The following is a 14,349-nucleotide window of genomic DNA, read 5'->3' as shown; positions in this document are numbered from 1 at the left end:
AGCATAAGCTTCTATATACACGCAAAAGCGTTCGCATTTAAAGTCACATCAATCATACGCAGCGGTGGCCCAGCTGTTCAATTGCAATACCATAACTCATTTTTATAGGCCGCCGCCACGCTCCCAGTGCCCAGTTCGCTGAAAACTTGCGCACCGGGATTAAGATTTGCGGCCGAGATTCCGGGCCATGCCCAGACCGAAGTCGCAGTCAGTAAATTACAACAACTATTACACACATTACTTCTTTCTGTGTGTGTGTGCGAGACCGTGCCTGACTGTCTGCGACGAGTTGAAGTTGAATCCAGAGAGCAGCCTGCAGCCTGTCTATGACTATGTTGGCTATTTGGCTTTTGTGCTTTTGTGTTGGCCGTGTTGTAATTTCTTGGAAATTTCTGTTTTATGCGCGCACAACTTGGGCCACTCGCGAAATTTATGAGAGTGGAGCGTACCAAGTGCAACTATGCAACACCTGGTAGCCAGGAAGCGACTCAACTCCTGCCATGGACTTTACCTCAACTTCAACTTGCCCCCAAGCAACTCAGCACAAATTGCATTGACTGCTTGCTTGGCATCTGAATAGACTTTGATATCCCTTCTGAATGGTCCCGCATTTATTTGATATCCCTTTTGTGACTTTGCCACTGTGCGTGACATTTGCGTGGAGTGCGCCAAGAGTTGTGTGGGAACATTTTCTCCAAGCATTGCGAAAAAGTTGTTTGCAAATATTGTCAAAAAAAGTGATATAGGCGTGCTACTCATACTATAGCTGCTATCCCATTCCTACTGCAATCTCAAGCAAATCTAATCTGCAGCTGTGCGAGTGCAACAGCTATACGCACAATGTTGCACCGTTAGCTTTTCGCTGTGTGTGTTTGCAGTTGCTCAACTGTTAAAATAGATGCAGCTAAATGAGAGGCAATTAAATAATTCATTTCAGCTGCAATGAGCTGCTCATTATATAAGAGTATATATAAATAGAAATTTAAAATAAATAGGAATTCACCTTAAATTGAAAAATAAGAAATCTATCTACTGATCCCGATAAGAAAGTCAAGTTTATCATAAAATATAAATTGCTAAGAACAAATAGGAACAGCGCAAAGTTGTGCCAAGTTTGTTGTGCCCCATATTGCAGACCACGTGTTTGTATGTACCACAAATATATATATATTTGTATGTATATATATCTATGTATGTCTACATATATCTTTTTCATCGTAAAGGCAGCCAAGAAATAAGAAATGAGCAGCAAACAATAAATACGCGAACAAAGTTATGTGGCGGACAAAACCAAAATACAGAGAGAGAAAAAAAACAAAACAAAAAAACCAACAAAGTTATTGCCAAATTTGCGGCATGTTTGCTTTTGAAATTTAAATTTCACATGGCTGTTGCTTTTGTTGTTGTCGTTTTTATGGCTTGTATCATAAAAATCTCTCTGTGTGTGTGCCAAGTGTGTGTGTTTAAGTGTGTGTTTAGAGAGTGTGTGTAAGTGAGCGCGTCAAAATCCATTAAACTGCATTCGCATATGCTCAAAATGCTTGTAAGTCTGCGTGTGTATGTAAATGAGACTACAGCCCCCAACACACACACACACACATTTACACACTGATACACACACCCCCCGCTTTATGGGTCGGGTTAGTTCGGTATTTAGGCTGCCCCAAATGTTAAACACAACAGAGCAAAAGCACCACACACAAAAAAAAAACACAACAGCGATCATAACGACAACTAAATTGAGTTACTGTAAATTTGAGTCTTTGACAAGTCTGGCAACGGACTCATCCCAAATGTGACACATGCAGACTAATGAATTTTAAAATCAACGCTCGCCACAGGTGCCCCCTTTATAAAAAAAAACAAAACATACAAAAATGTAGCTACTCCATGTCGAGAGCTCGAATCCGCTTGAGCAGCCGACAAACTGTCTGTCAAAGTGGCAAACAAAGCTGCGCGATTTGAATGCTCGTTTTGAGTGCATGAATGAATTACAGCACAGCAGCAAGTCTCCAGCAGCAGCAGCAGTCTCCAGCCTGGGGATCAGGTCCCCCAAGATACTATAGTGAGTTCGTTTCGGATGCGAAATCCATGAAATCAAATCAAGCATCAATAAAGTCGGCATATGAATAACATGAATTAAACATAAATGCAAAAAGGCCAAGAAGCCGAGAGCTGATTGATCACTTGCAGCCACTTGCACCCGCTTAGGCTGACTCCTAATGCCCCGCTCCTGCTCCTCCCTGCTGTTGCCCACATTCACGTCAGGGCTTGCTTCACATTCCGTGGCTCAACGAAAAATTTTAAATTAAAATTTTCGCACACTCAAAGAGCAGGAAATAAATCCAACGGCAGCAGCAACAGCAACAGCAGCAGCAGCCGCATCGATGCATGTCACGTCCGTCTCTCCGTCTCGATTTTACGTGGAACTGTCAAAATGCAAGCAAAAGCTGCGCTCAACGGCAATAACAATGGCAATGGCAGTGCAATGCTAAGTGCCAAGTGAAAATGGATTTTTGGGGAGTCAACTGTCAAAACTGACAGCAGCAACAACAGTTACAGTGGCACCCACTTTTTTTCCTCCACCAAATTGAAAATTAACTTAGCGGAACTCTGAAATTTGGGCTGGAACGTCTCACTCTTTGTTGGCCCCGAAATAAAATTGTGGCCACATTTTCATAACAACAATTTTTGAGACGTAGGCGTGTGAATCTAGAAGTAGTTAGCTGTTTGCTACTAATGAGCATAGATAATTTGCCTCTATTTTGTTTCTTCTCTTATAGCAGTGGCAACAAATTGCGCGCAATTAGAAAACATGGAGCTGCAGTTAAAGTACAAGACTCTACAAGCTGGGAAAATGTAAGTGAGCCAAAGCGCACTCTGTAAGTGAGCTGTTTACAGTTACAACTGGGAAATCTCAGTTGGTAATAAAGTGTTTGATATATACCATATACAAGGGATGGAAACTATCTACGCCCCTTCTTCGGCCAACAGCCAACAGGAAACGTGTAACATAAAAAAAGGCGCGAAGCAATCGATTTGTGGGCTGTAGCACAGACAATGGGGGCGGCCATCTCAACCCTCCCCACAGGGGCAAAAACACACACATGGAGGGGTGTGCGAGTGAAACTCCCCCCAAACGCATTCATTAAAAACGCATTAGAAATGACATTAGGACAAATATAGCCACGGCGCGCCACTAAAATTACCTAAACAATACATAAAACATAAACCTCAAATCACTTTGATTCATTTGCTGGTGGGGATTGGGCACTATGGAGGGTTGGTTTGGGTTGAATTGGGTTGTACTTACTGTGCTGATGATAGCTGGGATAGTAGCGTCGATGATGTCCATTGCTTTCCAGCGCATAGAAGGCGCTCATATCGCTGGTATCCAGACCAAGGCCGGCGCCAGCGCCACCAGCGCCGCCACCGAGGGCGGCACCAACGCTGCTGCCCGCCGATGAGGCGCCGCTGGATAGGCTGTGATGGCTGTGGGCCAGGCTACTGCCGGCGCTGCCGAGTCCATTGTTTTGCGGTGATCCGCCACCGCCGCCAACACCGCCGCCGCCTCCACCGCCGCCTAAGCGCGGACTGTCGTACCAGCTGCGAGCGGCAGCCTCCGCTGTTGAGGTCATATCCATTTCGAGTATAATTTTGAATGTTTTTTGGGTAGAACGTGGGGCGCGCAAAATTCAACAGAGAAACTGAGTCTCTGATCTCTGCTCCTTTTCCTGCTGCTTCTCCTACTTCTCTCTCTCTCTATGAATTTCTCCTGACTGGGAGAGTTGTGTGTGAATTTTGTGAGCACGACGCTATTCAACACATGTTTTTGCACGCGTTTTGCAACACTGCGCTAGCTGTAAATAATTTCGATGATTTTAGTATAAACTTTCATTTCTCGAAAATTTGAAATTGTCTGCAAATGCAATTGATACGATTTCAACGGTAGCTTCTCGACTCGACTCTTATCATGCTTCACACCTTTTGCTTATCAGCCCCACACCACAACAACAACAACAAACGACCAAAATTAAAAACACCAAATTGTATTTGGTTTCTAATTTCTCTTTATAACAAGCGTACAGTTGGCACTCGGTTATGACCAGTTGATTTACGATTGCGCGGTAGCCAGCACCAATAATAGAGTACAGGTTCCAAAAAAATTCCTGATTAAAAATTTTACGACCCAAGACTTTAGACTACACAAGTAAACATATATAGTATACACAACACTACTCACTATATAGTGTTTGTGCTGGAGTTGAGTGTGGGAAAGGGGCATGCACTTCAGAGTCTTTTGATTGATGACAAAAGCAGCTGAAGGCAGCCGTCCTCCCGGGGGATCTAATAAACATGTCCAAAACTCTGAGGGCAACTGGCAATTTTGCCTTTATTTTTGGGTATTGTGTTCGCCAATTGTCAATGTTTGTTGTTTTCTGTTTGCTGTTTGCACTGCAACTTCACTAATAAACCAAAACAATGTCAAATCAATTGTCTGCCCTTCCCCCGTGTCAGGTATGCTGTTTAACCTGTTTAGTTTAGTTCTATACACATTTCTGATTAGTCTTACAGCACGACTGCCTGCAGTTCTTCTTTTGTTTGCTCTGGCGCTACGAAACGATCCTGAGAGAGAGTCTAGAACTTGTTGTGTGGGCGAGCCCGACGGCATCTATTGTTGCTGCTACATTGTTGCCAAATGCAATTGGTAAGCATTTGGCAAGGTGTGTTGTCAACTATGGCTTAGCAATTAGCGACAAATACGCGGCTTAAATGCGTTCCCAATGCTCAAACTAGGCCCAATTAGATGGAGAGTAACATCTTTCAGACAGATGGAGGACAGACTGACAGTTAGAGAGCAGGGCTATCAGTGTGTTCTATCTTTTGTTTAGACAGGTAGCTGGGCTACAGCAAATGTTGAGGAACTGTTATCAGTTGTGCCATGTTTATATGTGCCGAGTATGCAGTATCTATTGCTTGTATCTATGTGTATGTATGTTCAGTTCTTGCCAGATTTTTATCAATAAATTTTTCCATGCGTTTGCCATGTTTGCTTTGGCTTCAATTTCAACCCAAAAAATTATTAATAATAAAGAAAAAAAAAAGCGTTGTTGCTTTTGCTGTTGTTGTCTCAAGACCTGTCCACGTTGTTGTCAATATTATTATTTGTTGTTGTTGGTGCTGTTGTTGTTGTTGGGCCTCAGATGCCTATCGCCACAATTGACAATTGCGCTACAAATAACCGAGCAAATGATAAGGCCAACATAGCTACATTCGACATACGACTATCGATGAACACTGTGCACTGTTTTCAGTCTCTGATTTCGATTCTTTAAGGTTGGGCTGTGCATTTTTTGTACGAGTATTTTGTTGGTTGTTGCTTGTGGGTCCCGAAACTCAATCAATTTATCAGAGGCAGCCGATAACCGTTATTGTTATTGTTGTTACTCTTCTTGCTGCTGCTGCTGCTGTTGTTGTTGTTATTGTTGGGGAAAACACTTTTCATTAAATTTTAAGAATTGATAGCAATAAAGTGATAAGCAAACTGTCAAATATTTCCAACAATGACAATGACGCAGCCCTTGGCATGAGTAAGTCCGATTTCATAGCCATAATTACTATATGCATATAATATTTGATTATTATATTGTACATATGTACGTATAGATCAGAGCCTGATTGGAAATTGTATTTATGTCGAATTGTAGCGTCGTTGAAATCACATCAATTGCAAGCTTTGCTTGGATTTTAATTGGACACTTGTAATTTTATTGCATGTTTTCGCACTCAATTTTCTTACATTTTGCACACATTGGATTTGTTTATGTTTTCTTCTTGTTGTTTATTCTTTTGTTGTTTAGCCTCTGCACTAAATATATGGTATAGTATAGTATCGTATACAAGTAGTTATCAAACTTTGAATGGGTATTTATTTTGCGCGCTTTTGCCGACGCGATTTTGTAGCTTTTTGGCTTGTTGTCGATTGCCGCTGTTTATTGTTGATGATGAGGAATTGTCGATGTCGATTCAGTATTTGTTGCTGTTGTTGTTGTTGCCTGTTATTACTGTGAAAACGCACGCACGCAAACGCGACGTAACGACTAACGTGTATACGTAAAGTGAGCACACGAGAAACGAAACGAACGAACGGGCGAACGGACGAACGAGCGAACGGGCGAACGAGGCACGAGCAAACACTTCAACGGCCGCAGACCAACTGAACCACGAGCGCAAAACAGGAAAGGCAGCGCACAGAGACACGCGCTCTGTCAGTGTGTGTGTGTGTTTGTGTGTGTGCGTGTGCGTGTATGAGTGACTGTGTGTGCGTGAAACTTGTCTGACGAGGGCTGGGCTTTGGCATTTGGCACATACAAGATGGTCGCGATTGCAAGCGGGCAGACAATGCGATGAAACGAGACGCAACGACTGCTAACACAATATGCTTGTCACTGTTTGACTTGCATGCTGGGCGTGTTTTTTGTTTGTTATGCAGCGGGCAGGTAAACCGGTTTTCGGTTCGTTTCGCTTTGCTATTATCGTTGCTGTTACTGTTGTTCTTGTTGTTGCTGTTGTTGTTGTTTGTGCAATTGCATGTTTGTTTGTAGGGCTGACGTTGACGCTGCTGCTTCTACTGCGGCTGCTGCTGCTGCTCGTCATGCTCGAGTGCATCGTTCAATAATCTCTCTTTGGCACGCCTCTCTGCGCTCTGCACTTGGCACGGTGCTTCAACGTCGACTCGCTCATGCGCCAGGTGAGGCTTTGGCTTTGCCTTGCTTTGCTTTGCTTTGCTCTGCTTGTCTGTCGCTCTCTCGAGCCAGCTCGGTCTCTGCCTCTGCCTTTGCCTCTGTCTCTGCCGCTGTTTCTGCCACAGTCCTCTGTTTCGGCCTCTGCTTTTTGCCTTTGCCTTTTACCATTGCCATTGCCTGGCTGTCAAACAGTGACAACAATCATCGATCGTTCCGTTTGTGATTATGTGGTTTATTTATGGGCTTTAACATGTGTGCAGATTTGTCTGCCGATTTTGAGTTATGTGTATGTGTGAATCTTGCTCTCTCTTTCTCTCTTTTATACACGCACACACACACTCAGCCCTCAGACTGTTTATGCGTGTATTTGCAGTTTGCTTATGCTGAATGGGTGCACATAAAACTACATTTGCATAAATTAGCAGCTGGAAATTAAGCTAAATACAAAATTATGCCTATGTTTATTCATACGTCTGCACACAAGCATACCTATGAATATATATACACGTGTATGTAAAATAGCAAATAAGCATAAGATATAACACGTTTGGCCTCCAGACCTCAAACTATACTACTACACTCTGCTTTTTCTCAGGAAGCAGCCGTCGTAGCATAGCATCGCAGCATCTTTTTGGCAGCGACAGAAAACTATATCTAGATACAAATTATTAATATCGAGCTCATATTTTTTGTGGTTGAACAACTTGGCAAGTTGGCTGCCGTCTTCAACTTTGAGTTGGAGTCGAAGTCGAAGTCGTTGCTGCTGCTGCTCTGTACAGCTGCTGCGCATAAACAGCCAAGCACACACACATACACACAAACACGGACAGAGGGGAAAATATGTGTAGTTGTATATAGGAAGCAATGCTACGTGAGCAGCTTTTTCGGGGTTCCCGCATTGATTTTCGCTTTAAAAAACGCAAACTTTTCTTTTTTGCACTCGAAACTTTTTGGCAAAAGGGTTAAATGCTTTGATTGTTGTTTTTGTTTTTGTTTGGCATTCTCTGTTCGCTGTTCGTTTTTCGTTGCGTTGTTTGCTGCCTCCTGCACCTGAAATTGAGCTCAAAAGTAGCGCAAAGACTTTCGCAAGTGCCTTAAGGATGCGATGCTGCTTTTGCTGCTGAGTTTTGTGACTTTTGCACAGCTGGACCAAGTTTCCCATGACTGGCCTCGTTGAGCATATTTTAAGCCAAAACGCAGTCTCATTTCATAAGTTCATGCAACTTGCGATACGCATCTAAAGAAGAACTCGTCTTTAGTTTATGGCCAAATATTGTACATTCTACATATGAAGTTGCCTAGTGAAATTTCGAATGAAGATCAACAAGCGCAAATTTTGAGCATGGGAACAATCACAACAACTGATACGATGATTATCCCATAGCCCAGACGATTCCCATGCAAATGGCAAATACTCGAAACGGAACTAAGAAATAATAAAAATAGACAGCGACCGGAGGCGACGTCAATAAGATAAGTCGAACCTACATATATAGATAGATAGTAATATTTGAGAATTCATTCGCGGTGGCAGATTACAGCAACAATTACTATTAGCAGCGTTTAATCAAAAAATATTTGGCAATCGATAAGATTAGATTCTTAACTGGCAGTGACTATGTCTTTGGCAATAAATCATAATTGACGTCAGCTCTATCAATAGAGCATAATTAATTCTCGAACAGTTCCACAAAATTTCATTACATTTTCGTTGAAATTAAAAAACAAAATGTTATAAATGGAGTTAATTAAAATTAAAGTTCTTCTAATATTTTGGCGAGAGCTTCAACAAACATTTTTACGAGCTCAACGTACTTGCTGAGAAGATCCAGATTAAAGGCATTTGAAATTGCATTAATTCATTTTAATTTGATTAAAGTGAATAAAACTGGAAATATGTATCTACAGAACGTATCGAAATCTATTTAACTTAATTGCAATTTAATGCTGCGAAACTTGTTTTGTGTTTAAACAATACCGGATTCACTACACGTAAGTTTTTTTTTTTTTTTGTTGACTTGACTGAAAACAATGGAGCTAGTAACAGGATTATTTCCGATCTGCAGTAACAATTGTTCAACTTAACGGGACTTTAGCATATTTCTCTCTCTCCGACTTTCTTTGGATTCTGCTCGCAGTCTACGCAGAAACCATTAAGCGTATAAATAGCTCGACCCGCACAGGTCCAGCAATTCACCTACACACACATATGAGCTTGGGATGGAAAAGTACTTCTAATGCATATTTTTCCAGCACGTGCGCAGCTTTTCCGGCTGCGTCGACGTTGTTGTCCACGTCCAAAAACAACAACAACGCGGCGGAATCGTCAGAGCGAAGCAGAGCAGAGACAAGGCCAGACATGGCCATGTCTGCCCCTCCACCCCTTTCAAATGTGGATAGAGTAAGCCATGTGCAGCGCAGCGTATGTACTTTAGCCCCCCATTCCATTCCGTCCCCCTCTCTCTATGCCTCCCTTGGACAGCCGCCCTCAACAGCGAGCAGCAGCAAAGCAATTCCAGCAATGAGTGAAGCCGACGCACGTTGCGTGTAATTTTGATTTTAATCGCATAAAAATGTTTTGTTTATATGTATAATTTAGTTTTAACAATTTATGTTAACCTTTTGTTACCATTTTTAATTTGTTGAGCACTATTATTGTAGTTGTTGCCGTAGCTCATAAGCAGCAACAATTAAATGCGCCATAAAATTGGTTTAAATACGCGCTCGGCTGTCTGTAAATATACGAATGTACATATATCCATGACTTGTCTCTGTGTTTGTGTGTGTGTGTGTGTGTGTATCTCGGACTATATCATAAATGTGCGCTACACTCGCACACTCGACATATAGACAGTTATTATTATTGTTGTTGTAATTGTCATAATCATAGCCATGGCGATAGAAATCAGCGACATTTTTACAGCATTTAAACAAAGCATAAATTCTGATTTAGCTCCAAAACTGTCGTTGCTTCTGCTCTGAATGTATGTATGTGTATGTGTGTGTGTGTGTTTGTATCTGTTCGCATACATATGCTAGTCAAATATAATCATAAAAAGAGCGCGGCAGATTATAAATAAAATCAACAAATAAAATGCTATTTAAATTGCCACTCGTAATTGCAAATCTCTTTATGCCCCTCCCACTTTGTTTCACCCTCTCTCTCCAACGCTCTATTCCCTCTGCTCCTCTTGCCATAAGTTCCACAAATTATTGAGGCCATAAATATGCATGCCACGTTCTATGGCCCCAGCCACAGACACAGACACAGATTCACATTGGCACTGAACTAACGCTTTATGAATGGATTTTCGAGAATAAAACAACTTAAAGATATTTCTAAAGAGCTTACCTAAGATATGTTGGAATGTTGTTGATAGCATGGTTAATATAGCTCAACCATTATCGCTGCCCCAACAGATAGCAAATGTTAATGATAATTACTCGTATTCTCGTATTCGTAGCAGACTTTGAATACTTTGAGTAGACTCATATATATAATTTAGACAAGAACTAGCTTAAATAGATTTATGGCTCCGATAGAAGCGAGCTTGTAAACAATCTTTCACTTTTCAAGCATTTGCCGAATGCCGAAAGAATACTTTCTATATATAATCATATTTAATTGAATGCATGAAAATACATTTAACTCTGTGTCATGTCTCATATTTGCTCCAAATAGTTAGCTGGAATTGTTTTATTGAGGTACTCAAAACTGAGTGCAAGCTAAAAGTGAACTTTGTTAATGAGGAATTTTTTATGTTTTTCAGTTCTATCAGTGATTTTAAAAATATACTTACTGGGTTTATCGATTTATTTAAGAATAAAAATAGTTCAATAGCTTTGGCTTAACTTATATAAAGCCTTACATAAATCATCTTTCTTTTAATAATATTTAGAACTTTTATGTTTTAGTGCAGCTTTTAGAAATGTAAAGTGTGTAGAATGAAAATTAAAAATTAGAAAATCTATATGAAATAAAATATTATAAAGTAAAGTAATAAATGTTTATTGTCAATGCCAAAAATTAAAAAATAAATTAAATTTTCTTGTACATTTGTAAAAATTTAAAATGATTGATTATCAAAATTTGAAAACATGTTCAGAAAATTGATTTTCAAGTTATGTAAAATTTATAAATAAGAAAGATAAACTTATTTCCAGTAACTACTTTGTATGTTATCTTTATTCATAATATATTTTAATGCTATGCAATCTTAGCTGAACATTAATGTATTTTAAGTTTACCACTCAACGAAACCCTAGGAAACTATCAACAGTCACGTGCATCGCCCTTGGCAATAATCAGCAAAACATTTTGCTTAACTCGGCTGTTGATTTCGTTTAGGCCTATGTATCTACCATATATAATTTAATAACTATAACGACAGCAACAACAACAACAACAACAATAACAATAACAACAACCACTGAATAGGCAGCAGTGCAGTTCATATGTCATGTGCCAGTTTTACGACTGCATTGCAGCTCCCCTTCGAGTCCCCTTTGCTTCTACGGCTGGCTACGTTCTAATTTCATAATAAACTGGCTGGCAGCCATTGCAACAACAACAACAACAACAGCAACCATAACAAAACGCGACTGCATAGCGAGCAACCTGCAACAAGAACCAATTCAAATTGACTGCGACCCCAAACCGCAATGGGTGTAAATTTCATGCGATGGCCGCCGACAGCAGGACGATCAGAGAGAGGAGGAAAGAAGGGGAGGCAGGCAATAGGCAGAGCCTGGCGGCACATCCTGTGCAGCTCGTAAGCACCTCATGCGCCAGGCTATAAATGTAAATTGCCTAAATGTGCAAAAGCTCGAGCATAGAGCATACGTTGCCCGCACACTGACAAGGGCGCTCCTTCAGGTCCTTAGAATGGTCGAAGGACGCAGGACGAAGGACGAACCACGAGACGGGGGGCTGCGCCTCGTAAATGAAATCAGTTGGTGCGCGAATCCTGCATGGGTCAATTATGCAAATGTTCTCCCCACAATCTCCTTCTCTTTGTCTCCCTCTCCCTCTCCCTTTTCCTTCCTCTCTCTCTCTCTGCTGGCTGGACATGCATGTGGTTGCACATGCACATCCATGTCCATGTCCTGGGCTCGGACTGTGGCCATGTGCGACATGGCGAAAGTGATTTGTTGTTTGGCAGCGCAAATCTGTTTTCATATTAAGTATTTTAGCGCAAATTAAGTTGAAAATGGCAGCCGAAACAAGCGATCCAGACATTTTAATGGGCTGTGCTTAGCTCTAGGACCGAGACCTCCAACAACTCCGCAACTGCAACTTTCACTGCCCAGCAGCAGCAGCAGCGGCCGTGGCAGCAACAACATTAGAAGTTTGCCGCATTAGCAGTCCAACAAAATGCCCGGTCACGTATGCAAAAGCATGACGCAGCGCACAAAGCGAGAGACAGACTGAGTACAGAGGGATGAATAAGTGTAGAGAGTGAGTGTAGAGGAAGATAGAAGGATAAAAGCGTAGACAAATGGACGCAGTGCAGCAGCTACACAAAACTTACAAAGCACATGACTTGGGATAGGTTGCTGACAGTTATATTCGAATATCAGACTTTAATCTGAAGAGAAATATATTTTCTATGCGCAAGATTAACACAGAAAAACATTTTTACCCATTTTTATTTCTAAGAAAGTTGTATAGATACATATTTATTATTCATAATTAGGACAAAGCCCAATACTCAAAAATTAATTTTGAATACTATAAATGTGAAAATATATTTTCTAATATTAAACTTCTTTTAAGAAGATTTATGGTATGGAAATTATAAAGAAGTTTGAATCATGTTAAATTTAATCCGTGCTTATACAATGACATCATATTACGAAAATACAAAATTTTGGATGAGCCTCCAGATTTAAAAAATGAATTATTTAAATAATATCTTTCAAACACTTATTCTTTTGATATCAATAAGTAGTAAAGAAAAGGCGGACTGCCTTAAATCAAATTATATAATACTTTAACTTTAAATTAGCTCTGGAAAGTGGATTATTTATTTGCCTTAATATCTTGTTAAACAACATTCAATCAAATAAACTATTTGGTTCGAATTTTTAAATTCGCAGGATGGGTTTATAGAGCGAGTTTCGCTAAATATATTTAAGCATTAATCGTATTAAATGTTTTTCATATTAATGACTGAGTTTTAGTGATTACTGCTTTAGCTGTTATGTGATATAGTAATCCAATTTATGCCGTTTCCTTATAGCTTTAAAAAATGCAAACTAATTTGAATAGAAACTGTCTTCCCCAAAGGCATAATAAAATTGTCTGTCTGCAGTTAAATGCTTACAATTTTATACTATATGTGAAATCGAATTGTTTTAATAAAGTTAAAGCTGAAGCTGTACACGAACAGCAAGTGCGCTCACCTTGGCGCCTTTATGCTGCCCCCAAACCAACACATAGGATGGGGACTCCAATGGAGTCTAGAGCAACGTCCATTGTTTGCACACAGTCTGCGCGAAGTTTGCCAATTCATGAGGCGTTGCCTTCGTTTGTCTCTCCTGGACGCTGCACAATACGCTTGGCAAATAGCGGACAGGCTGCCATATGAATATACTCACACTTCTACACTCACACTAGTAGTCGTTGTCGTACGTATGCATGCGAGTTTTCCGCTTTTCCGGCTGCTGAATGAAACGAACTACGTGTGGCAGCAGACACACACACACACACACTGAGGTATGCATGTTCGTGGCAGACGGGCAACTCGACTCGGGCTGTGGCCACTTCCGCTGCTGTTCCTGCTTCTGCTCCTGCCGCTGCTACTGAAAGCTTGGCTAAGCACCTGAGCAAACTTATTGTTGGACTGCGCATTGTTTGCCAGCGTCGCCGTCGCCGTCGCCGGTGAAACCAAAACTGAATACGTCAAGGTTAACATGAGTGCGGCTCCCCTTTTTGGGCCACGCGGCGACTAAATAACGACGTGTCTGCCAGGATAATTTTACGATTTCCTTACGAACAAAGCGAGCAACACTGGCCACAGCTCAGACTATGGCTACGACTACGACTCGGACTACAGCCATTAAGCAATCCGACCATACGGCAATCCCTTCAACACCTACACAGCAACAGCAACAACTACAGCAATAACGAGATGAGACATAATCTTCAAAAAAATGTTAGCGACAAAAGGAGATTCATGCACATTATGCGAATCTCTTGCAAATTACTTAAAAACAACAACAGCGGCAAAAATCTCAACTGATGGCCAAGCTGCTGCTGCTGCTGCTGTTGAAAGCCGCCGAGAGATGAGACGCGAGCGATAAACGAGCGAGCGATAGACGATAAGCGATAAGCGCTTACGCATTTCTGAGTGCGAAAGGAGAGATGCAGATCCCAAAAGCAGTCACAGGGATACTCAGAGGGACAAGTTACAAGGGGCCATATGTGCTAGCAGCAGCAACAACAACAACAACAACAACAAATGAATGCTCTTGAAAATGTTTTTGAGTTTTGTAGTTTTTGCGATTGCGATGATCAGATAGGCGATCGTGTGCGACGGGGCGTGCGGCTAAAAGGGAAGGCAATGCCCAACTGGAAAGGGAATGACACAAAAAAAAAGGG

The 14,349-nt window shown here is 41.1% G+C and overlaps 1 protein-coding gene and 1 long non-coding RNA gene across 4 annotated transcripts in view; one reads left to right on the top strand and one right to left on the bottom strand.

Moving 5' to 3' along the window:
* Positions 1-10,114, bottom strand: part of LOC117575608 (GATA-binding factor C) — a 40,884-nt gene extending 30,770 nt beyond the window's left edge. For 2 of the 3 annotated variants that reach the window (XM_034259879.2, XM_034259880.2), the window contains exons 1-2: positions 5,801-6,216; positions 3,314-3,860 (exon numbers count right to left, since the gene is read on the bottom strand). In XM_034259879.2, coding sequence (XP_034115770.2) covers positions 3,314-3,644 — 331 coding nt within the window. In that variant the 5' untranslated portion in view covers positions 3,645-3,860; positions 5,801-6,216. Of the gene's footprint in view, positions 1-3,313; positions 3,861-5,800; positions 6,217-10,098 lie in introns of those variants that run through there. The other variant, XM_052006616.1, reaches the window with a different exon arrangement.
* On the top strand, positions 1,979-2,940 carry LOC117575609 (uncharacterized). The gene is made up of 3 exons (XR_007955260.1): positions 1,979-2,718; positions 2,784-2,859; positions 2,922-2,940. It is a non-coding gene; the product is annotated as an uncharacterized LOC117575609 (long non-coding RNA).
* Positions 10,115-14,349: the final 4,235 nt, after the last annotated feature.

Source organism: Drosophila albomicans, chromosome 2R, assembly GCF_009650485.2.
Source record: "Drosophila albomicans strain 15112-1751.03 chromosome 2R, ASM965048v2, whole genome shotgun sequence".
NCBI classification, from domain to species: Eukaryota; Metazoa; Arthropoda; class Insecta; order Diptera; family Drosophilidae; genus Drosophila; species Drosophila albomicans.
The sequence above is the reverse complement of the archived record's forward strand: the minus strand, read 5'-3'. Positions and strand labels throughout refer to the sequence as shown.